The sequence below is a fragment of the Microcaecilia unicolor genome, chromosome 8 (genome assembly GCF_901765095.1).
Source record: "Microcaecilia unicolor chromosome 8, aMicUni1.1, whole genome shotgun sequence".
In the NCBI taxonomy this organism is placed as follows: Eukaryota; Metazoa; Chordata; class Amphibia; order Gymnophiona; family Siphonopidae; genus Microcaecilia; species Microcaecilia unicolor.
In genome coordinates, this window is record NC_044038.1 from 221,723,194 (window position 1) to 221,746,655 (window position 23,462).

General features: G+C 46.9%; 1 protein-coding gene across 4 annotated transcripts in view; it reads right to left on the reverse strand.

Moving 5' to 3' along the window:
• Nucleotides 1-23,462, reverse strand: part of JPH2 (junctophilin 2) — a 103,752-nt gene that overhangs the window by 23,492 nt on the left and 56,798 nt on the right. For all 4 annotated transcript variants that reach the window (XR_003943073.1, XR_003943074.1, XM_030211501.1 and 1 more), the window contains exon 3: nt 7,132-7,250. Coding sequence is in view for 2 of the 4 variants with exons in the window: in XM_030211501.1 (XP_030067361.1) it covers nt 7,132-7,250 (119 nt within the window). In the remaining 2 variants the exon portion in view is untranslated. The remainder of the gene's footprint in view (nt 1-7,131; nt 7,251-23,462) is intronic.

Genomic DNA, 23,462 nt, shown 5'->3' on the forward strand with positions numbered 1-23,462 from the left:
CTGTGAAGAAAGTTACGGACACAGGCAGGCAGATGCATAGAATGTTGGAGGTGAGAATTATTATATAGGATAGGAATTTAGTCCCTATTTCAAACTGGGGAAAATACCTCAGCAAAGCAGTCTACCAGCAGCTACAGTCTTTGGGGTACATTTAGCCATCAAGTCTACAGGACATCCACAAAAAGATATGTAGGAGCTAAATTTGCATGCACTACCTCCACTGCATGCAGATCTACCTCATGCATATTCATTGTGGGTATCCTGAAAACCTGACTGGCTAGATTGTGTCCTGAAGAATGAGAACCACCGAAGAAGATTAACAATATTATCATTGCAAGCACTACGAAGTGTTTTAGGAAATATAACATGGTGGACACTGTTTTTCTATTACAGCAGGGATTAATTATATTTCTGACAATCCTTTGTGCAATTCTGGGAATTTCCTTGAGTATGTGAAACCACTTATTGCCCTTATTTGGGAAAAAGTGCGTTCATTGGGTTTGCATTATTAAACTGGACAGGAACCAGTATATACAGTTTATTTCTCCAGTTGAAATTGTGTTTTTGGAGTTGACTATACCAGAATATATCTTATCATTACATTTATAAATCTGTCCTTTAATCTTCTGCCCAGGAACAAAGATTTTATACAAACAAAGTAGTAGTTCATTTTTTTAAAAAATATATCCCAAGCTTATTTATTTGGCAACTGGGCAATTAAATGAAAGAACTATCTATTCTGACCACGAGTGGAAATGGAACATAAGAACAGTGGTGTTCCTAGGTCGGCTGCAACCCGGGGTGGGTCGCCACTGTGCCCCCCCCCCCCCAGAGTATCATCCCCCCCGGCACATCACTTCCTCCTCCCCCGCCAAGCATATCGCTCTTACTTCCTGGGGGTGCAGGGAGCAGTCGTGCGGCCGTCAACTCTGATGGTTCCCTGCCCCGGAACAGGAAGTAATGTCAAAGGCAACAGGGAACTGATGGAGCTGAGAGCCGCGCGGCTGCTCCATGCACCCCCCTTGCAGCGTACACCCTGGACGGACCGCCCCCACCACCCTGCCCTTGGTTTGCCACTGCATAAGAATAGCCATACTGGGTCAGACCAAAGGTCCATCAAGCCCAGTATCCTGCTTCCAACAGTGGCTAATCCAGGTCACAAGTACCTGGCAGAAGCCCAATTAGTAGCAACATTCTATGCTACCCATCCCGGAGCAAGCAGTGGCTTCCCCCAAGTCCATCCTAATAAAAGAATATGGACTTTCCTCCGGGAACTTGTCTGGACCTTTTTAAACTCAGGTACGCTAACCACTGTTAACACATCTTTCGGCAATGAGTTCCAGAGTTTAACTATTAGCATAAGCACCACCATACTGGGAAAAGACCAAGGGTCCATTAAGCCCAGCATCCTGTCTCCGACAGTGGCCAATCCAGGCCTCAAGAACCCGGCAAAAACCCAAAAACAAAACAAAAATTTTAATTAATAATGTTCAATGGACTTTTCCTTCAGGAATCTGTCCAAACCCCCTTTAAACTCAGCAAGGCCAACTGCCGTCACTACATTCTCCAGCAACGAGTTCCAGAGTCTAACTACGCGCTGAGTAAAGAAAACCTTTCTCCTATTTGTTTTAAATCTACCACATTCTAGCTTCATCTTATGTCCCATGGTTCTATTATTGTTGGAAAGTGTAAACAAACGCTTCACGTCTGTCCGCTCCATTCCACTCATTATCTTGTAGACTTCTATCATATCACCCCTCAGCCGCCTCTTCTCCAAGCTGAACAGCCCTAACCGTCTTAGCCTTTCCTCATTCTTTGAGTGATAAAATATTTCCTCCTATTCTTTTAAAAAGTATTTCCGAGTAATATCGTTGAGTGTCCCCTGGTCTCGTACTTTTGAAAGAGTGAAAAATCAATTCAGTTTTACCCACGGGCGTAGCTACTATGGGGCCACAGGGGCCTGGGCCCCCGTAGATTTAGCCCTGGGCCCTCCTGCCGCAACCCTCTCGACCCCCCCTTCCCGCCGCCAACCCTCCCCCACCGCAATCGCATACCTTAGCTGGCGAGGAACCCCAGCCCCCGCCAGCCAAAGTTCTCTCCTCGGCCACGCGGCGTTGCTTGCTGTACGTGCAGGACGTCAGACGCACGCACAGAAACTTGATCAGGTCATTCAGCAAGCAAAGCCGCGTGGCCGACGGGACTTCGGCTGGCGGGGGTTGGGGTCCCCCACCAGCAAAGGTACGTGATGGCGGTGGGGGAGGGTTGGCAGCGGGAAAGGGGGGTCGAGAGGGTTGCGGCGGCGGCGGGCGGGGGGGTCAGCGGCACTGGGGGGGGGGGTTAAAATGTGCCCCCTCACCTCAGGCTCTGGACCCCCCTCCTGTCAAAGTCTGGCTAAGCCCCTGCTTTTACCCATTCTACATCAGTCAGGCAAGGAAGAGAGCAGCAGGTACTCCATATAAGAGGGACGTAACTGTGGCTAAAGCAGAGGTGGACAACTTAAGGCCTCGAGGGCTGCAACCCAGTCAGGTTTTCAGGATTTCCCCAATGAATATGCATGATCTCTGTGTACAATAGAGGCAGTGCATGCAAATAGATGTCATGAATATTCATTGCGGTAATCTTAAAAACTCAACTGGGTTGTGGCCCTCCAAGAACGAAGTTGCTCACCCCTGGTCTAAAGGGACAATGTCACATGGGATAAAAAGGGAGTCAAAAACACTTGTTTCCACTCAGGATGCAGAGCAAACAGGGGCAACCACCACAACCACGGCACATGCACAACAATGGAAGCTAAGGACAACAATGCAGCACCTTATCTTCAAAAGATCTTTATTAGTAATGGTCGCACAAGAACGAAACAGTCCAAATAAACCTGGGGGAAAAAGCCCAAAGAACCAACAATAAATCAGAATTTGTTGCTCTGTGGACTGTTTCAAAATTTCTCCCCCACACCTCTAATTTTTGGCTAAAGTGTGAAGTTCAGCTTATTATGCCTAAAAAAAAAAAGAGAAATTCTTTAATGAAAGTCTAACTTTAAGCCAAGTAAAGTGTTGCAACCTGGGGAAAGCCACACAATGTCCCTACAGTAGCTTTCTCACACTGAATGTCACTTAAGTTAAAAAATAATAATACTACTAATTTAAAGACATCTGGCAACAGGAAACGATTCACTGCCAGCACAAAAGCATCCCTGTTTGAGACAAACCTTTCCCAGTGTCAGACAAGAACTGGAAAGCTGCCATAACGGTCGAAGAAAATGTCACTTCTCATATGTATTCCCTACACTTTCGCTTGCTGTAATTTATAAAAATCTTTCAAGCTTTCCTCTACAAGTGGAGGAGAAAGGAGGTTTATCAGAGAAGATACTTTTCAAGACCCTGGCACCCATCAGTTGTTGTCCTTCAGACTCTGAGATAAAAAGACTGGCAATTTCATAATGCCTTTTTTTTGTTTAACCACAGACTGTTTTCAAGCTGTGATGGAGGTCGATATTCAGTGTGGAAGGAGAGGCCCTTTTATTAAGCCGCGAAGGCGCCTATGCGAACCCAACATGTGTCAGTTTGGAGTTACCGCCTGGCTACCATGAGGCCCAGGCGGTAATTTCATTTTTTACGCGTGCCCTGTACGCATGCTGGCATGCGGCGGAAACTGGGCGGTAATCATCATTCTACATGCATAGACAATTACCGCACGGTTACCGCTAAGTCAATGGCTGGGCGGTAAGGTCTCAGACCCAAAATGGAGGTGCGTCAATTTTTATTTCATCGCACGCCCATTTTCAGCAAAAACGTTAAAAAGGCCTTTTTTTACAGGCGCGCTGAAAAATTGATCTGCGCGAACCCAAAACACGTGCCTACACTAGTGCAGCCCATTTTTTGACGCACCTTAGTAAGAGGACCCCTGAGTGGGCAACTACTGATGTCCAGCGGCATTTAACCAGGCAGTACTGCTGAATATTGCCCAGGAAGAATTCAGACAGTTGTGGAGCAGTTTGGGGGCAGAGTCAGGGCAGACCTGGAAGATATACAGGCAGCGGTATCCGGTGATAATCAGTGCCACTGGCCGTATGCCTAGCCAGGTACATAGGACCGCATAAAATGCAGTCATATCTTTGCCCGTCTTCCATATGCAGGAAGATGCTAATTGGCGCTAATTGGTAACAATTAATTTACGTGCGTATGTTCATAGACGCTATTTTATAAAGATGCATGTGTACATTTTTTAGCATGCAAGTGAAAAGGGGATGTGGCCGTGTCAGGGGCATTCACTAAAGATGAACGCAGTATTTATAGAATACAGGAGATCCATGCCTAATTTAGACGGATCCCGGCGCTAAGTGCTATTCTATAAATAGTGCCCAACTCAGAGCGCTGTTTATGGAATGCGCGTAGCGCTCATTTTCAGTGTCCAAATTTGGATGCCATTTACTGACTAGTCCTTACTATAGTCAAAAAAATAGTTCTTGAAGGCAGGGGCGTAGCTAGACTTTGGCGGGAGGGGGGTTCAGAGCCTGAGGTGAGTGGGCACATTTTAGCCCCCCCCCCCGGCGCCACCGACCCCCCCGCCTTTGCCGACACCCCCCGCCGCCACCACCACCAACAACTTTGACCCCCCCCCCCCCGCCGATGACCCTCTCAACCCCCCTGCCGTCGCCATCGCCTACCTTTGCTGGCGGGGGACCCCAACCCCCGCCAGCCGAGGTCCTCTTCTTCCTTCGTTCTGTTCAGAAACAGAACGAAGGAAGAAGAAGACCTCGGCTGGCGGGGGTTGGGGTCCCCCGCCAGCAAAGGTAGGCGACGGCAGGTTGGCGACGGGAGGGGGGTCGAGAGGGTCGTCGGCAGGGGGGTCCAGGGTCAAATCTACGGGGGCCCAGGCCCCCGTGGCCCCCATAGCTACGCTTCTGCTTGAAGGGATCCGTGTATCAAAAACCTGGAACATCAGGCACAGAGCCAGACACACGAGCCTGCGACGCCCTTAATTCTTCTCTTCTGAGCACTTACACTTTGGGCATGCCTACACTCTGGGAACGCCTACTCTGACGTCAGACACCTTCACTTCTCACTACTTCATTGCCTCTGCTACTACCTTCTTGGAGTCTGGTGCCACCGCTGGGCCTGGGGCAAGGCCGCCCCCCAGGATCGCCGCTGCCTGGCCCAGGGCAGGGCCACAGCCCCCCCCCCCCCCAGGATCACCACCACACCCCCCCAGGATCACTGTCGCCGCCACCCCCACAGAATCGTCATCACCCCCGCCTGCCCGAAGTGCCTTGGCTGGCCTCTCAGCTCAGCATTGCCTGCCCCTGTGGCTGCTTTCCTCAGGTCGCACATGCTCAGTCTCAAAACTGAGCATGCGCGGCCTGAGGGCCCAGCAGCTGCTAGGCAGGCAATGCAAGGGGGGGCCCAGCACCGGGGTCTCTCTCTCTTTACTGCTCCTGTTGGGACGCGATTGCCTGGGTCCCATCAGGAGCAGGAGAGAGAGAGAGAGACCCTGGCACTGGGCCCCCCTTGGAGGCCCAAGCCTGGGGAATTTTGCCCCCCTGCTTCCCCTCTCGGCGGCCATGCCCCACACACACAATCCATGATCCCATTGGCCCTCCCCCCCTGGGTATATCTGAATCCCTGGTGGTTAGTTGGGGTATATTGGGGCTGAAGTGATTCCCATTCGCTCCTGGCCATGGCGGCGACTGCATCCAATATGGTGGCTGTAATCTTTCACTGCTAGAGGTCACAGTACTATTGTGAGACTATAGTGAAAGGTCATAGCCACCAAATTGGATGCAGCCATAGTTATGAGAAAAAGCGAATAGGCATTGCTTTCACCCCAATAAACCCCCTGTAGACCACCAGGGATTCAAGTAGGCACAGGAGATCTACAGGGAGTGTATATGGGGGGGGGGGGGGCAAAGAAGGTGGGGGTTGTCTGCTCTTGGCAGGGGGGCCATGGGAAGGGGGCTCTAAAATTTTTTGTTTTGTGTCTCCTGTGACAAAAGGGGGGGGGGGGGGAATCCTGAACAAATCAAATATTCCCCTAAACCAGGGGCATAGCTAGGTGGGGCCATAGGGGCATGGGCCCCCACAGATTTAGCCCTGGCCCCCTCTACTTTCGACCCTCCCCGCCATCGATCCTCCCCCGCCACTTTCGATCCCCCCCTCCCACCACCGCCGCCAACCCTCCTCCGTCGCCGCCGCCAGGTACCTTTGCTGGCGGGGGTCCCCAACCCCCGCCAGCTGAAGTCTTCTTCAGCACCGGTCTCCAGCACCTTCACTGATCTGTTTCTGTGAGTCCTGACTCCTGACGATGTGGCGGGGGGTGGGGGGGGGGGCGGCTGAGGGAGGTGTGCTAAACTGTGCCCCCCTACCTTGGGCTATGGACCCCCCTCCCGCTAAAGTCTGGCTACGCCTCTGCCCTAAACAATACTGGAAATGACACAAAATGAAAATTTTCTGGCTGCCCATCTCTACTACATACTGGGCCATGCCACGTGCCCAGTACTGGAAAGCATAGAGATTATGATGGCCAGATACATTAGAGTTTAGCAGGTGGTAAGGATAGGCAGACTGGATAGGCTGTTTTGTCTTGTTTTACTTTTGGTTTCCATAGTTCCATGGTTCTATGTTTAAGATGACTACTGTCTAAATTTTGTTCCTACTGCTCCAAGCAGATTTAAGCAGATTTGGTTCATCCAGTGGCGTAGCAAGGGCGGGGCGGTGGGGGCGGTCTGCCCCGGGTGTCAACGGGTGGGGGGGGGGTGCATCCGTCCACCCCCCCCCGGCGCAGCGCCTCCCCCCCGACACGGTCCCCATCCATCTGCAGCGCTGCTGTAAAAATTGCTTTGTCGGCCCTTCCCTCACTCACTGTGTCCCGCCCTTGAGGAAATAGGAAGTTACGTCAGAGGGCGGGACACAGTGAGTGAGGGAAGGGCCGACGAAGCGATTTTTACAGCAGCGCTGCAGATGGATGGAGCTTGTAGACAGGTGGGGACCGTGTCAGGGTGGCGCTATGCCGGTGGGGGGGGGGGGGGTGCAGCAGCGATCCGCCCCGGGTGGCAGCCGCCCCCGCTATGCCACTGGGTTCATCACACCATTAACAGAAGAATTTAGCACGCAATGAAAAGAGCTCATTACATCATACCTGGTTGGTAAAAGTCAGGTGAAAGCTCCATGGCCATCGTCCTGGCTAAGCCACATTCAATGTTAGCTGCATGAGCAGCTTGTTCAGCCCCATCGCCTTTGGTTTTTGCATGGGAAGTCCTGTGGGAAAGGAACACAATCACCTCAGTACAATGTATTTTACAGAAATTCACATTTTGGGCTATCACAACAAGGTTCATATGTTATTGTCAGTACGTCAGCATCCTTTTATGAACATCCAATCAATGACTTGGCCAAGCCATTGCAGTAGAGGAGCTCATAGTGAGCTAAAGACACTGCAGCCACCTGGGAGTTTTCTTGAACCCCATATTTTAATAAGTGAAACTCCGTTTTCATTTATTTTACTCCAGGCTTACTTTGGAATTGGAGGCAACGTTCTTAACTGGTTTAAAGGATTCCTAACAACGAGATCATACCAAGTAACAACCAAAGCGGCAACATCAGACCCATGGTCACCTGAATTTGGAGTTCCCCAAGGATCCCTTTCACCAACCCTCTTTAACCTAATGATGATACCTCTAGCCAAGCTTCTAGACAATCAAAACCTCAATCCATACATATATGCAGATGACGTCACAATCTATATCCCGTTCAAACACGATCTTAAGGAAATCACCAACAAAATTAACCTAAGCTTCCAAATCTTGCACTCCTGGGCAGACGCATTTCAGTTAAAACTCAATGCAGAAAAAACACAACACAACATAACACAAGTAAATTTTCCACCATAACCACCCCAAACTTTTCCCTCCCCGTCTCTGAAAACTCTTGGAGTTACCATTGATCGAAATCTCACACTTGAAAACCACGCGAAGAATAAAACCAAGAAAATGTTCCACTCCACGTGGAAACTCAAAAGAGTAAAACCTTTCTTCCCAAGGGCTATTTTTCGAAATTTGGTACAGTCAATGGTACTAAGTCACCTGGACTACTGCAATGCACTTTACGCTGGCTGTAAAGAACAGATCATCAAGAAACTCCAAACTGCCCAACATACCGCAGCCAGACTTATATTTGGAAAAACAAAATACAAAAGTGCAAAACCCCTAAGAAATTACACTGGCTCCCAGTTAAAGAACGTATCGCATTCAAGATATGCACGATTGTTCATAAAATTATTTACGGAGAAGCCCCGTCATACATGCTTGACCTCATGGACCTTCCACCCAGAAATGCTAAAAGATCTTCCCGCATCTTTCTTAATCTACATTTCCCCAATTGCAAAGGATTAAAATACAGACTAACACATGCGTCTAGCTTTTCCTACATGAGCACGCAGTTGTGGAATGCACTACCAACTCAATTGAAAACGATTAACTTAATAACTAACTTTCGCAAATCGTTGAAAACCTATTTCTTTAACAAAGTCTACTACGAGAATCCATAACTAATCCACAATACATCACTACATCCTCTCATATTCTGATTATCTTATCTCCATAGGTAATTGCTGATTAGATCAACTTGTTAGCCTCGATATCTTTGTAACACCAAGTGTATCTTTTGTACCCTGAAATGGTGATGCCATAACAGGTCTTTGTAAGCCACATTGAGCCTGCAAATAGGTGGGAAAATATGGGATACAAGTGCAATAAATAAAAATGCACTGAGGGGTCCTTTTACAAAGCTGCAGTAAGTACTAACGTGTAGTTTCTGTAGCAAAAAAAGGCATGGGATGCGCTGTGGAATCCCGCAGTAATTTGGGGATGCGTGTGTGCTACCCATCGGCTAAAAAATACAATTTCTTTTTTAGCACTTGAGGTGGGTCTGGGGATGTAGAGGGGCGTCTTCTGCACTAACCCAATCCCCGCTAGCCGAGGTTCTCTTCTTCCGGCGCAAGGCTTCGTTCTGTTTCTGTGAGTCTGACGTCTTGCACGTACAACGTGCAGGACGTCAGAAACAGAACGAAGCCTTCGGAGGAAGAAGAGGACCTCCTCGGCTGGCGGGGATTGGGGTCCCCCGCCAGCAAAGGTAGCCCACGGCGACGGCGGGGGAGGGTTGGCAGCGATAGGGGTAGTTGAGAGGGTCATCGGCAGGGGTCGTCAAAGTTGGCGGTGGCGGTGGGGGGGGTCGGCAATAGCGGGGGGGGGGGGGGTCGGTAATGGTGGGGGGCACTAAAATGTGCCCCTCACCTCGGGCTCTGGCTCCCCCTCCCGCCGAAGTCTAGCTACACCCCTGGCAGTAACTACTCCTCTCTGCATGGTCATAGTGCAATCTTACCCGCTGCATTAAAAAGGGCCTCACAGCATGGCAAAAAAGGCCCTCCGCTGCAAGTGCAGGACCCTTTTTACTGCAGCTTGGTAAAAGCAGTAGCGTAGTGAGGGCGGCTGCCACCCGGGGCGGTTCGCCGCTGCGCACCCCCCCTCCCCCTGGGTGCAGCATGACACCCCCCCCCCCTCAGCGCATTAACCCCCCCCCTCGGCACATCACCCAAGTCCCCCCCCAGTGCATTCTTGCCTGCCATGTGCACGCCACTGGGGGGTGTCGGTTCCGCTGGTTCCCTGCTCCCTCTGCCCCGGAACAGGAAGTAACCTGTTCCGGGGCAGAGGGAGCAGGGAACCAGCGGAGCCGACACCCCCCAGCAGCGTGCACCCGGGCCGGACCGCCCCCACCGCTTCGCCCTTGCTACGCCACTGGGTATGGGTAAAAGGACCCCAAAATGTGCAGCTTGCTATGGCCAACCTGTAGATGGTAACAATGTACCACAATCAGTCACCCGGAGTTGTTGACACACTGTCTGCAGTCATTCATGAAATGGGTACAGTTTCTTGGTAACAATGCACAACTGGCTATGTACAATGCACAGAACGGTATGTGGCTATTAATATTTAAAAACATACTGTACTTTTCCAAGCCTCTGAAACCGCTTTATGAGTTCATTATAAATTACAGACCTTGTTAACACATGACGCTGCATTGTCTGCCTCCAGTCTCAGTGTCTTCATTTTTGCTGCCAGAACTGTAAGCATTGTGAAAGAATTATTCCTCACCGGTCCACAACCTTTTCTTATGTCACCAATCCCCGCCAGCTTTGCAACAGGCTATTTCGTGTATTGTCTGCTGCAAAAACAGGGGTCTATAATCAGACTCCATGGCTGGCACTTCATTTAATATTCAGAACCTCTCGATAGTCAGATATCATCATGGGATATCCTGGAATATTGTCAACCACAGCTCTTATCCGGAAAATGGAGAGATTCAGGGCCAGTATCTGAAGAAGTAACCAGGTAATTTAGGGCAGCCTCCTGCACAGTTAAACCACGCTATGCAACCTGGCACACGATTTTCAGCAACACTTAACTGTGTAATTCCCCTGAATATTGCCGCTAACCAGTGTTGCCATATTGGACAGACTGATGGTCCTTCAAGTCCAGTATCCTGTTTCCAATAGTGGCCAATCCAGGTCACAAGTACCTGGATAGATCCCAAAAATAAAACAGATTTTATGCTGCTTATCCTAGAAGTAAGTGGATTTTCCCAAGTCCATCTTAATAATAGCTTATGGACTTTTCTTTTAGGAAAGGATCCAAACTTTTTTAAAACCCTGCTAAGCTAACTGCTTTTACTACATTCTCTGCCAACGAATTCCAGAGTTTAATCACACATTGAGGTTAAGGGCGGGCTGGGGAGGGAGCCTGGGCGGAGCACCTACTTAGCCAGTTAGCAGCGATTTTCAGTCCGCTAACCAGTTAATTAACTGCATAGAGATAGGACAGCGAAAAGACTGTCTTAAGGTTATGTGGTAAAACTAACTGGGCACCAGTCTGAAAATCAGTAAGTACCCAGTTAACTTCTGGGTGACCGCTGATACCCAGATATTCGATGCCCAGAGTCACGCATCCTCCGGCATTGAATATCTGTGTGGTCAGTTCATCCCACTTCTGTAAGTGGCACAGATGTCACTAACCGCCTCGGGCTGAATCTTAGGCAGAACATCTATAGTCTATATGCTCGACCCGATCGACCTCCCCACCAGGAACATGTCTACAACCTCACGAACTTACCTCAACCTACATTACCCCAATTGCAAAGGACTCAAGTACAAAACCTATTATGGATTCAACTTCTCCTTCTTAGGCAGCGAACTCTAGAATGCCTTCCCCAGACCAATTTGATCACTCAGTGGCCATCTGCCCTCTCGGAAATCATTAAAAACCCATCTGTTCAGGCAAGCCTACCTAAACGATCCAGATTAATTCCCACAAACCCATCTATTCATCACATATCCAGGAGACAATGACAACGAAGAAACCGAAGCCGCCCAGCTCAAAAACGAACAACTCCAAGGCATTTGGTCGTGGGAGGGGCCAGGATTCGTAGTGCCCTGGTCCCCCTCACATGCCAGGACACCAACCGGGAACCCTAGGGGGCACTTGTAAAAAGTTTTTAAAAAATTTTAAAATACCTCCCAAGTCCATAGCTCCCTTACCTTGGGTGCTGAGCCCCCCAAATCCCCCTCAAAACCCACTCCCCACAACTCTACACCATTACCATAGCACTTATGGGTGAAGGGGGGCACCTAGCTGTGGCCTTCACCACGCCTCCGACACGCCCCCGTCAACTTTATTCGTTCCCGCGACAGACTGCAGTTGGAGTGTGTGTAGGGGGGGAGGGGAATGCCATGGAGTGGAGAGGGGGGCTGGGGCAGAGAGGATGGAAAGATTGGGATGAAAAAAAATTACAGGCCCACTCAAAATTAGCATCTGGCCTCGTCACTGCACAGAATTTATTAATTTATAGTGTAATCTGGATTCACAGCGATGAAAGTTTACTCTGGGAGGCATTTTAAAGTATTAGACGTTGAATGTATTTATTAGGATTTATTTACCGTCTTTTTGAAGGAATTCACTCTAAGAATATGTCAAATACAAGCTATCAGAGATGCACATTTCCCAAGGCTGACCTATACCAATCTCTGCCGGCAAGTAAACACTGCAATAAATAACAGTAATTATTAGATGCATTTGTTTTAATGGTTTTAGATTTCATTCAGAGGAAAAGCAGTTTCTACAAAGTACACTAGTGTTATGTATTAGATGATTTACTTTTTTGCAAACCCAGCATAGCTGATTTTTTTGTGTTGATTAATTGCTTCGATCCTTCCCATTGACTCCAACTTTTTGACTGTCTCCGATATACGCAGCCCTTCTTATAAGAAGCGGGCACACAGCACAATCCTTCTTTTGCATGAGTGTGTGTATGTTTCTTTAAACTTTCACTTTCCTCTTAATGGAGCTAAGGATTCTTACTGCCACAAATACAAGACCAGGGCCAGAAGTGCAGCTTTTCATTCCACAGTCAGCAGAGATCCTGCAAACTCTTAACAAGAGAAACAGACCCTTTTTTGGTCAAGACAAAAAGACAGGGCGAGAGTGACTAATTGCAGTAAAATCTGTGAAGCACTGACATATTGTCAGACACAGGTTTTTCTTGCCTCAAGTCGAGGTTCTGCTTTCATACTAATTCCTCAAAAACAGTTTCTCAACTTACTGGACAATGAGCACAAAGAAAGTTTATTGGATTTGGGAGCTTTGACTATAAAGAATAGTTTAGACCAGTGTTTCTCAAGCTGGCCACAAAGTATTTTATTTATTTATTTATGATGTTTATACATTTACTAGTAAAAAAGGCCCGCTTCTGACACAAATGAAATGGGCGCTAGCAAGGTTTTCCTCGGTATATGTTTGAGAGACTGTGTGTGAGAGAGACAGTGAATGTGCGAGTGTGTGTGAGCGAGAGAGAGAGAGAGAGAGAGTGAGTCTGGGTTCGAGTGTGTCTGTGAGACAGCGTGTGTGCAAGTGCGTATGTGAGACACAGTGTGAGAGAGAGTGTGTGTTTCACACAGATACAGTGTGTGCGAGAGAGAGTGTGTGTAAGACACAGACTCTCTGTGAGACTGAGTGTATGAAACCAAGAGAGTGTGTGAGTGACTGTGTGACACATAGAGAGTGAATGTGATACAGTGTGAGACATAGAGTGTGTGAGAGTGAGAGAGAGAAAGACATTGACTGTGAGAGAGAGAGTGTGTGTGTGTGACAGAGATACCTCCCCCCCCCCTCTCTGGTGTCAGGCCCCCCTCCCTCCCTCTCTCTGGTGTCACCCCCCCCCCCCTCTCACTATAGAAATGCTAAATAGTAGTAGTAGTAGTGTCTGAGCATTACTGTGCAGGACACTGAGCTCTGGCTGTGCTTCAAGGAACTGACCAATCCTATTTAATAGAATGCACCTCCAACATTCTGAAGCCAAGAAACCTCGTGTGGTTGGTCACTTCTGCTTGTGACGAACCCGGAAGTACGTGATGTCAATTCAGGAGATGGATACAGAGAGCAGGAATGCCTCAGCCATGCAGTCAGCTTCAGAATGTTGGAGGTGCCTTTTATTATGTAGGATGATACCCCACATTAGCCAGAAATAAGATCAATGTGGCTTACAACAATAACGTGAATAAAACACAATAATGTACAGAATATAACACAAATTACAATAACTTCAAGAAGCAAATTAATACATGTGCAGTAAGTAACCAGGGACAAACAAATCATTTTTAAGGGTGGATAGGTGAGAGCATAATTAGACAGGGGGACTAGGTGGAAAATGAGATTAAGAAAAGGGTGTGGGTAAAATTCAAATACAGTTCTTTGTATTCAGAAAAGCCAGACTGAATAAATGTGTTTTTAGAAGACTTCTAAAAGTTAGGTAAATCATCTGTAAACTTGATTGATTTAGGAAGAGAATTCCAGATGTTGGCGCCTTGATAGGAGAAATTAGCAGAGTGAATTGTTTTATATATCACATTCTTATTCTCTAGATAATGAAACAGCATTATGAGGGAGTAATGCATTAAGATTATTCATATATGATGGGGCTTGACCAAACAGAATTTGGCAAATGAAAACGCATAATTTGAAAGATATTCTATTTCTTATCGGTAACCAATGTAGCTCATATAAAAGAGGAGTGGCTTTGGCGAAGCGAGGAGATCTACATATAAGATGAGCAGCAGTATTTTGAACTGTTTGTAATTTTTTGAGAAGACCACCTTTAAGTCCAGCAATATAGAATTGCAATAGTCGAATTTGGTGAGGACAAGGGATTGAACCAAAGTACGAAAGACAGATTTAGAGAAAAATGGTTTCAATCTCTTTAGCTTCCAAAGTGAGCGAAAGACACTTGAGGTCAACTTAGAGACTTGGGGTGTCTTTTACTAAGGCGCACTCACGTTTTTAGCACACGCTAAAATTGTGGGCACGCTAAACGTTAGAGACACCAATGCATTCCTATGAGCGTCTCTAATGTTGAGCGCTAAAAACGTGAGTGCATCTTAGTAAAAGACGCCCTTGGTTTTCAAGGGTAAGGAAACGATCTATTGTAACTCCCAAGATTTTCATTGATGACTCAAGGGAATAGGTTTTGTTCTTTTTTTTTTCATATTTTTATTAAGGTTTTCAAAACATAATACAGAAAAGCAAACAAAAACAACAATCCATGGCAAACAAACAAAAGTAAAAATCAGAACAACATTATCCCCATTCCATGACAATACCTCTGGACAAATTACCTAGATGCAGGAAGACAAGTAGTGCTATTGGGTTCCTGACAAGAGATCCAACCGGGCCCAAGTCCTCAAAACCGACTTAACATTGCGATGCCTATGGGCCAGTATTAGGTCATATTTTCGGATCACACACATGTAGCTCCACCATTCATTATAATTTAGATGGGCATTGTTCTTCCAGTTTTAAACAATTAAATGCAAAGCAACTGCGAGCAGGATATTAAACAACTTCTAATCCGATTCTATAAGGGAGATAGTAGGACAAGAGGCTCGCAGAATCACAACCTCATACGAAATTGCTGTAGATATAGGCAAATGAAAAATTAGACACATTCTTGCCCAAATGAGTCTCCAGTACGCTCTAACGTTTTTGCAGAAGAAAACTATAGTAAAGTTGCTAAGATTCATAGGATGGTGAGTGTTAGTTATAATTAGAAACTTAGTTTTATCTGTATTAAGTTTTAGTTTGAAATTAGAAGCCCATGATTCCATAAGTTCTATCCCTAGACTAATCAAGTGAGTATACCTTTGACAGTCTAGTTTTCAGGATATCCACAATAAATATGCATGAGACAGAACTGCAGGCACCTCCTCTGTTGCATGCAAATCTATCATGCATAGTCATTATGGATAGTCCAAAAACTAGGCTGGTTTGAGGATAACTGCAGAACTGGCTAGTTAGATAATAGAAGATAGTTAAGCAACTCAGAATCAGCTTGATTTGTGCAAAATGCTGTTTTTTTTACCTTACAGTCCAAAGAGCCAATCAGGGTGAAAAAAGTCATTTCTGAGGTTTCACTGGTATGTAGAATTGTATTAGGAAGAAACATGCTTGTGCATGAATGGCCTTTTATACCACAGTGACAGCGTAATAGTATGGGTTATGACATGATGGCATGCACTTTGTTAGTAACCGTATACAGGGGTCGAGTTTAAGCAATGTAAGCTGTTATATGTAAGATGCAATATTCACTGTAAGCCACATTGAACTGAAATGCTTTTTTTCAATAATGTGGGATAGAAGAATGAATGAATAAATATAGAATCTGCGGGATAGCAGCTAACCAGTTATATTGCATGAATAGCAGTCCTATCTTTGCCCGCAATAAACTTCACCGGCCAGCGCTGAATATTCACATACCTGGTTAAGTTTGAGCCGGCCAAAAAAAGAGAAAAAGAAGATATTCAATGCCAGTCACCGGAAATGGCTCAGCATTGCATATCCAGGGTCGGGACCAATCGCGGCAGTGGCATAGCCAAGGGTGGGCCCAGGTGGGCCCAGGCCCACCCACTTTGGGCTCAGGCCCACCCAGTACTAAAACACCTATGACGTGACTGGCAGGGATTCCCAAACTCCATCAGCTGAAAACTCCCAACAACTGTCTCTCCTGCATACCTTGTAATAGCAGGGACTGTCTTTTCATGTTAATTTGTACAGCGTTGCGTAAGTCTAATAGCGCTATAGAAATGTTTAATAGTAGTAGTAGTAGTAGTAATCTTTGCCTGTAGCAAGCACTGGCCCCACAGTCTTCCCTCTGACGTATTCCCACCTACGTAGAAACAGGAAGTTGCATGAGTGGGAAGGCTGTGGGGCCAACATGAGCAGTGTGTATTAGTTGCTGCTCGCTGCCAGTGAAAATCTGGTATTTACAAGGTATATGTGAGAGAGGGGATGTTTGAGAGACCATGTGACATGCAAGTGAGAGAAGAGATCAAAGCACCTGTGGGATGGGGCGGGGCTTTTCTGCCCACCCATCTTGGGTCCAGGCCCATTCAAAATTGGGTGGCTGACTATGCCCCTGGATCGCGGCACTTATGTGGGCTTCCTCTTGTAGTTCAAATGTCGGGTCCTAAATGTCCACTTTGTGGAGGATACAGTCCACACCGCAAAGTGAGGAAATTCTCATCATATTTTATCAGAGAAACAGAAAAAGAGCAACGAAAAGTAAATTACAACATTACATAGCATTGAGGGAGGACTAATCTGTCTGGAAAAAAAAACAGGGGCCCTTTTATAAAGGCAAGGTAGGCTCTATGCGCTACCAGCGTGCGCCAAAATGAGAATACCGCCAGGCTAGCAAGCCCCCTGATGGTAATTTCGGAATTGGCACGTACCCATAATGATGGGACAAATTATTTTCTAATTTCCTACCAAGTGCGGCGATAATTGGCAGTTGGTGCGTGCCAACCGGTCTCCGCATGTGTAGCGCGTGAACCCTTAACGCTACTTCAATGGGTGACGGTAAGATCTCAGGCTGAAAACAGATGTGCACGCTGTGTCGCCACCCAATCTCCGCTAAGATTCCACAGAACCATTCCTTCTAAACAGGATTCCGTTGTGTTTATCCCACGCATGTTTGAATTCCATTACCGTTTTCATCTCCACCACCTCCCGTGGGAGGGCATTCCACATATCCACCACCCTCTCCGTGAAAAAATACTTCCTGACATTAGTCCTGAGTCTGACCCCTTTCAACCTCAATTCACGTCCTCTAGTTCTACCGCCTTCCTGTCTCCGGAAAAGGTTCGTTTTACACGCGCCCGCTATGCGTCCTGGAAAATATTTTTATTTTTGGGCCCTCGGGCAGTAATTGGTATTTGAATGCATGTTGACCATTACTGCCTGGTTAATGCGTGAGACCTTACCGCTAAGTCAACGGCTGGCAGTAAGGTCTCAGACACAAAATGGACACGCGCCAATTTTCATTTGGCTGCGTGTCCATTTTTGTCCCAAAAAGGGGGCATTTTTTACTGGTGCGCTGAAAAATGATTCTGTGTGTGGCCAAAACACACACCTACACTACCGCAGGCCATTTTTCAGTGCACCTTACTAAAAGGACCCCTGAGTGACTTGCCCAAGGCCACAAGGAACTGTTATAGGATTGAAGTCAGGGCCTTTTGGTTCCTAGCTTTCCTCTCTAACCATTAGGCTAGTTCACGACTCCAGAAAGAATAGTACGAGAAGGAGCCGTCTGAATGCAGGACTAAATAGTTAAGATTTTTATTTATATAAAGTAATATGTATGTATTCAGCAGTGCACTTCTACATTTACTGTTGCATAATATACACATAACTTTATACAGATAAGTTATCTATAGGGTTACTGGCTTCCTGAAAATGTACTTTGTAAAATGTATTTATCAATGTAACATCCCAACGCATTATTTCTATGATCCATTAAGTAGCAAAGGGGTCATTTTACTAAGGTGCGCTGAAAATGGCCTGCGGTAGTGTAGGTGCGTGTTTTGGCCGCGTGCAGAATAATTTTTCAATGCACCTGTAAAAAATGGGGGGGGGGGGGGGGGGGCGTTGCCGAAAATGGACGTGCAGCAAAATGAAAATTGTGGCATGTTCATTTTGGGTCTAAGACCTTACCGCCAGCCATTGACTTAGCGGTAAGCAGGGCCGCCAAGAGACTAGGCTGGGCCCGGGGCAAGGCCCCCTGCCGCCCTCACCACCGCTTACCCCCCCTGAGCGCCGCCGCCGCTCCCCCCTCCACCCCCCCCCCCCAAGGTCACAGCCGCTCCCCCCCTCCATCCGCCACCGGGCCGGGCCCCTTACATTTAAATCACAATCTCACCTCCGTAAAAGCAGCGCTGCAGGCAGAACGCCTCCCTTCGGCCCTCCTTCCCTCCTTGTGTCCCGCCCTTGCGGAAGTTACGTCAGACGAGGGCGGAATACAGGGAGGGAAGGAGGGCCGAAGGGAGCCGTTCTGCTGCCTGCTGCGCTGCTTTCACGAAAGTGAGACTGCGATTTCAATGCAGGGGGCAGACGGAGGGCAGGTGGGACTGCGGCGCCGGGCCCCCCCCTCTCAGCGGCTATGGCGGTAAAATCTCATACATTAACCGGGTGGTCATGGTCAATGCGTGTTCCAATGCCGATTATGGCGTACAGTAGACATGTGTGAAAAATGAAATTACCTGCTGGGCCACGAGGTAGCCAGGCGGTAACTCAGAACTGACGCACACTGGGCTAGTGTAGGCGCTTACACGACTTAGTAAAAAGGCCCCAAAATTTGCCCATTACAAGCGAAATTCACTTAAGTGCACTCGCTGCAGAAACAGAACTGGGTATCATGTGAGCAGGCACAAGTGTGTCCTTTCCTGCATCCCACTGAACAGAGTTCTTCGCATACTTCGCCATTTACACAGCTTAAATGTTGTGTGAAGCAGATATATTCCTCTCTCCCCATACAAACAGGTCAGATACTGTAGTGAAATTCCATTCACTGCGCCACGATAAGCAAACTATAAGCAGATGTGAACAGCTCCACTTTTTAAAAACTCGAACGGAGTTGGAATTTTTTAAGTGCTTGAAATTCCAAAGCAGCTGCTACTGAACCAGCGTATGAGGGATCAGTTCTATAGATGAAATGTCAGCTGGAAATAGGGCCCTAGCACAGGGCTAAGGGTGTGGACTGAGCTGTCAGAGATGGTATTTGGTGACTGAACTGTTAGGGCAGTCTCAGTGTGGTGTGGGGAAAGCTTTCTGCTTCTTCAGGACAGCTAAATGGCTCGGCAGGACATTTTCTTCTTCTGCTCATTTCTCTTCGACTTCCCTTCATTCAAGAATGCACCAGAGATGTGCTATCATTTTTAAACATGGAGGACACAGCAAAAGTTTGTAACGTATGCATTCACACCTTCACGTCCTCAACTGCACTCATCAAGTATTCATATCCTAAATATAAACATCTCTATACTTAAAAAGTAGCGGCGAAACAGGACACAACTTCATTAAAGTACAAACTAACATCGATTCATATCAATAACTTTAATCCCTATGTGAGGGAGTGGGTGGTACACGGCTGGGTTTCCATAGGGTCGCTCCCTTACCAGACCTCCAGGTCTTGTGTTTTGGATGGGGGGGGGGGGGGGGGCAGGCTTAGGTTTGACAGGTCTGGGAGACAATCCTGGACCTGTCAAACCTCTTCAGTGGGTCTCCCTCATTCCTCCCTCGGCAGCACTTTACAAAACCAGAACACTGTACCAGTGACTTCATGGTAAGAATCCTGAAAGGGAACTTTAAAACAATACAGGAACGTAAGACCTTTGAAGTCAGAATGATTAAATATGTTGACACCCACCAGACAGGACTTAACAAAGATCTGGGTTTTCTAGCCCATTATAAACCACAAAATTGTACCGCTTTGTCACCCTCCTGTCTCCATGCATATCTCCCTGTCCCTCATCCACCCGACTCTTCCTGTCTCTCACCTATCCACCCCCATCCTGTTAGACTGTCACTGAAATGCTTTGATGTTTCACTTATATATACTGTCATCTACCAACATTTGCTTATTCCCGATCTGACGAAGAAGGGCAACCTTCGAAAGCTAATCAAGAAATGTATTAAGTTATGTCCAATAAAAAAGGTATCATCTTATTTTCTTTTCCATGTTTTATTTTGTTTGATTTCTATTGATTACCTCCCTTGCTAGCAAACCCTAATGCCAGCTCCAAGCTGGCGTAAGGTTTGCAGCAATACCAGAGCCCTGATTTGGCGTGCTGCCCACTGATCATGAGGGATGAATGCGGGAGACCCTTGTTTGCAAGCACATACATGCAATTAGCGTTCAGAGCCGGCAAGCGCGTTATTACTCGCGCTCACCGGCTCTGATCATCGAGCGGGAGCAAACACAGGCGCTAGTATGGCCTCTGGCGTCCGTGTTTGCTTCTGATCATCGGCCCATAAGCGAGTGGCAACCGAGGCTACAGTACCGGAAAGGAGTGCCAGGGAAGAGAAGCATAAGTACATAAGTACATAAGTAGTGCCATACTGGGAAAGACCAAAGGTCCATCTAGCCCAGCATCCTGTCACCGACAGTGGCCAATCCAGGTCAAGGGCACCTGGCACGCTCCCCAAACGTAAAAACATTCCAGACAAGTTATACCTAAAAATGCGGAATTTTTCCAAGTCCATTTAATAGCGGTCTATGGACTTGTCCTTTAGGAATCTATCTAACCCCTTTTTAAACTCCGTCAAGCTAACCGCCCGTACCACGTTCTCCGGCAACGAATTCCAGAGTCTAATTACACGTTGGGTGAAGAAAAATTTTCTCCGATTCGTTTTAAATTTACCACACTGTAGCTTCAACTCATGCCCTCTAGTCCTAGTATTTTTGGATAGCGTGAACAGTCGCTTCACATCCACCCGATCCATTCCACTCATTATTTTATACACTTCTATCATATCTCCCCTCAGCCGTCTCTTCTCCAAGCTGAAAAGCCCTAGCCTTCTCAGCCTCTCTTCGTAGGAAAGTCGTCCCATCCCCACTATCATTTTCGTCGCCCTTCGCTGTACCTTTTCCAATTCTACTATATCTTTTTTGAGATACGGAGACCAGTACTGAACACAATACTCCAGGTGCGGTCGCACCATGGAGCGATACAACGGCATTATAACATCCGCACACCTGGACTCCATACCCTTCCTAATAACACCCAACATTCTATTCGCTTTCCTAGCCGCAGCAGCACACTGAGCAGAAGGTTTCAGCGTATCATCGACGACGACACCCAGATCCCTTTCTTGATCCGTAACTCCTAACGCGGAACCTTGCAAGACGTAGCTATAATTCGGGTTCCTCTTACCCACATGCATCACTTTGCACTTGTCAACATTGAACTTCATCTGCCACTTGCATGCCCATTCTCCCAGTCTCGCAAGGTCCTCCTGTAATCGTTCACATTCCTCCTGCGACTTGACGACCCTGAATAATTTTGTGTCATCGGCGAATTTAATTACCTCACTAGTTATTCCCATCTCTAGGTCATTTATAAATACATTAAAAAGCAACGGACCCAGCACAGACCCCTGCGGGACCCCACTAACTACCCTCCTCCACTGAGAATACTGGCCACGCAATCCTACTCTCTGCTTCCTATCTTTCAACCAGTTCTTAATCCATAATAATACCCTACCTCCGATTCCATGACTCTGCAATTTCTTCAGGAGTCTTTCGTGCGGCACTTTGTCAAACGCCTTCTGAAAATCCAGATATACAATATCAACCGGCTCCCCATTGTCCACATGTTTGCTTACCCCCTCAAAAAAATGCATTAGATTGGTGAGGCAAGACTTCCCTTCACTAAATCCGTGCTGACTTTGTCTCATCAGTCCATGTTTTTGTATATGCTCTGCAATTTTATTCTTAATAATAGCCTCCACCATCTTGCCCGGCACCGACGTCAGACTCACCGGTCTATAATTTCCCGGATCTCCTCTGGAACCCTTCTTAAAAATCGGAGTAACATTGGCTACCCTCCAGTCTTCCGGTACTACACTCGATTTTAGGGACAGATTGCATATTTCTAACAGTAGTTCCGCAAGTTCATTTTTTAGTTCTATTAATACTCTGGGATGAATACCATCAGGTCCCGGTGATTTACTACTCTTCAGCTTGCTGAACTGACCCATTACATCCTCCAAGGTTACAGAGAATTTGTTTAGTTTCTCCGACTCCCCCGCTTCAAATATTCTTTCCGGCACCGGTGTCCCCCCCAAATCCTCCTCGGTGAAGACCGAAGCAAAGAATTCATTTAATTTCTCCGCTACGGCTTTGTCCTCCTTGATCGCCCCTTTAACACCATTTTCGTCCAGCGGCCCAACCGACTCTTTGGCCGGTTTCCTGCTTTTAATGTATCTAAAAAAATTTTTACTATGTATTTTTGCTTCCAACGCTAATTTCTTCTCAAAGTCCTTTTTTGCCCTCCTTATCTCCGCTTTGCATTTGGCTTGGCATTCCTTATGATCTATCCTGTTACTTTCAGTTGGTTCTCTTCTCCACTTTCTGAAGGATTGTTTTTTGGCTCTAATGATTTCCTTTATCTTACTGTTTAGCCACGCCGGCTGACGTTTAGTCTTTTTTCCCTTTTTTCTAATACGTGGAATATATTTGTCCTGAACCTCCAGGATGGTGTTTTTAAACAGCATCCAAGCCTGATGCAAGTTTTTTACTCTGCGAGCTGCTCCTTTCAGTCTTTTTTTCACCATTTTTCTCATTTTGTCGTAATCACCTTTTCTATAGTTAAACGCTAGCGTACTTGATTTCCTAGTTTCACTTCCTTCAATGCCAATATCAAAACCGATCATATTATGATCACTGTTATCAAGCGGCCCTCGTATCGTTACCCCCTGCACTAGATCATGAGCACCACTAAGGACTAAGTCTAGTATTTTTCCTTCTCTTGTCGGCTCCTGAACTAGCTGTTCCATGAAGCTGTCCTTGATTTCATCAAGAAATCTTATGTCCCTTGCGTGTACAGATGTTACATTAACCCAGTCTATATGCGGGTAATTGAAATCCCCCATTATTATTGTGTTGCCCAGTTTGTTTGCGTCCCTGATTTCCTTTAACATTTCCGCATCCGTCTGTTCGTCCTGGCCAGGCGGACGGTAGTACACTCCTATCACTATCCTTTTCCCCTTTGCACATGGAATTTCAATCCACAGTGATTCCAAGGAGTGTTTTGTTTCCTGCAGAGCTAAGTGTTTCTGTAGGGTGGAAAATTGTAAGTAGTCAAATCGGCCTCCAGGAGTTAATGATAAAGAACCTGTGGTTTCTTTATCTACAACATTAGCAAAATCCGCCCCTTCCTTTCTGAATACGCTGTCAGAACCCTTATCCAAACCCTTGTCACCTCTCGTTTGGATTATTGCAATTTACTTCTCACTGGTCTTCCTCTCAGCCATCTCTCTCCTCTCCAGTCTGTCCAAAATTCTGCAGCACGACTTTATTTTCCGCCAAAATCGT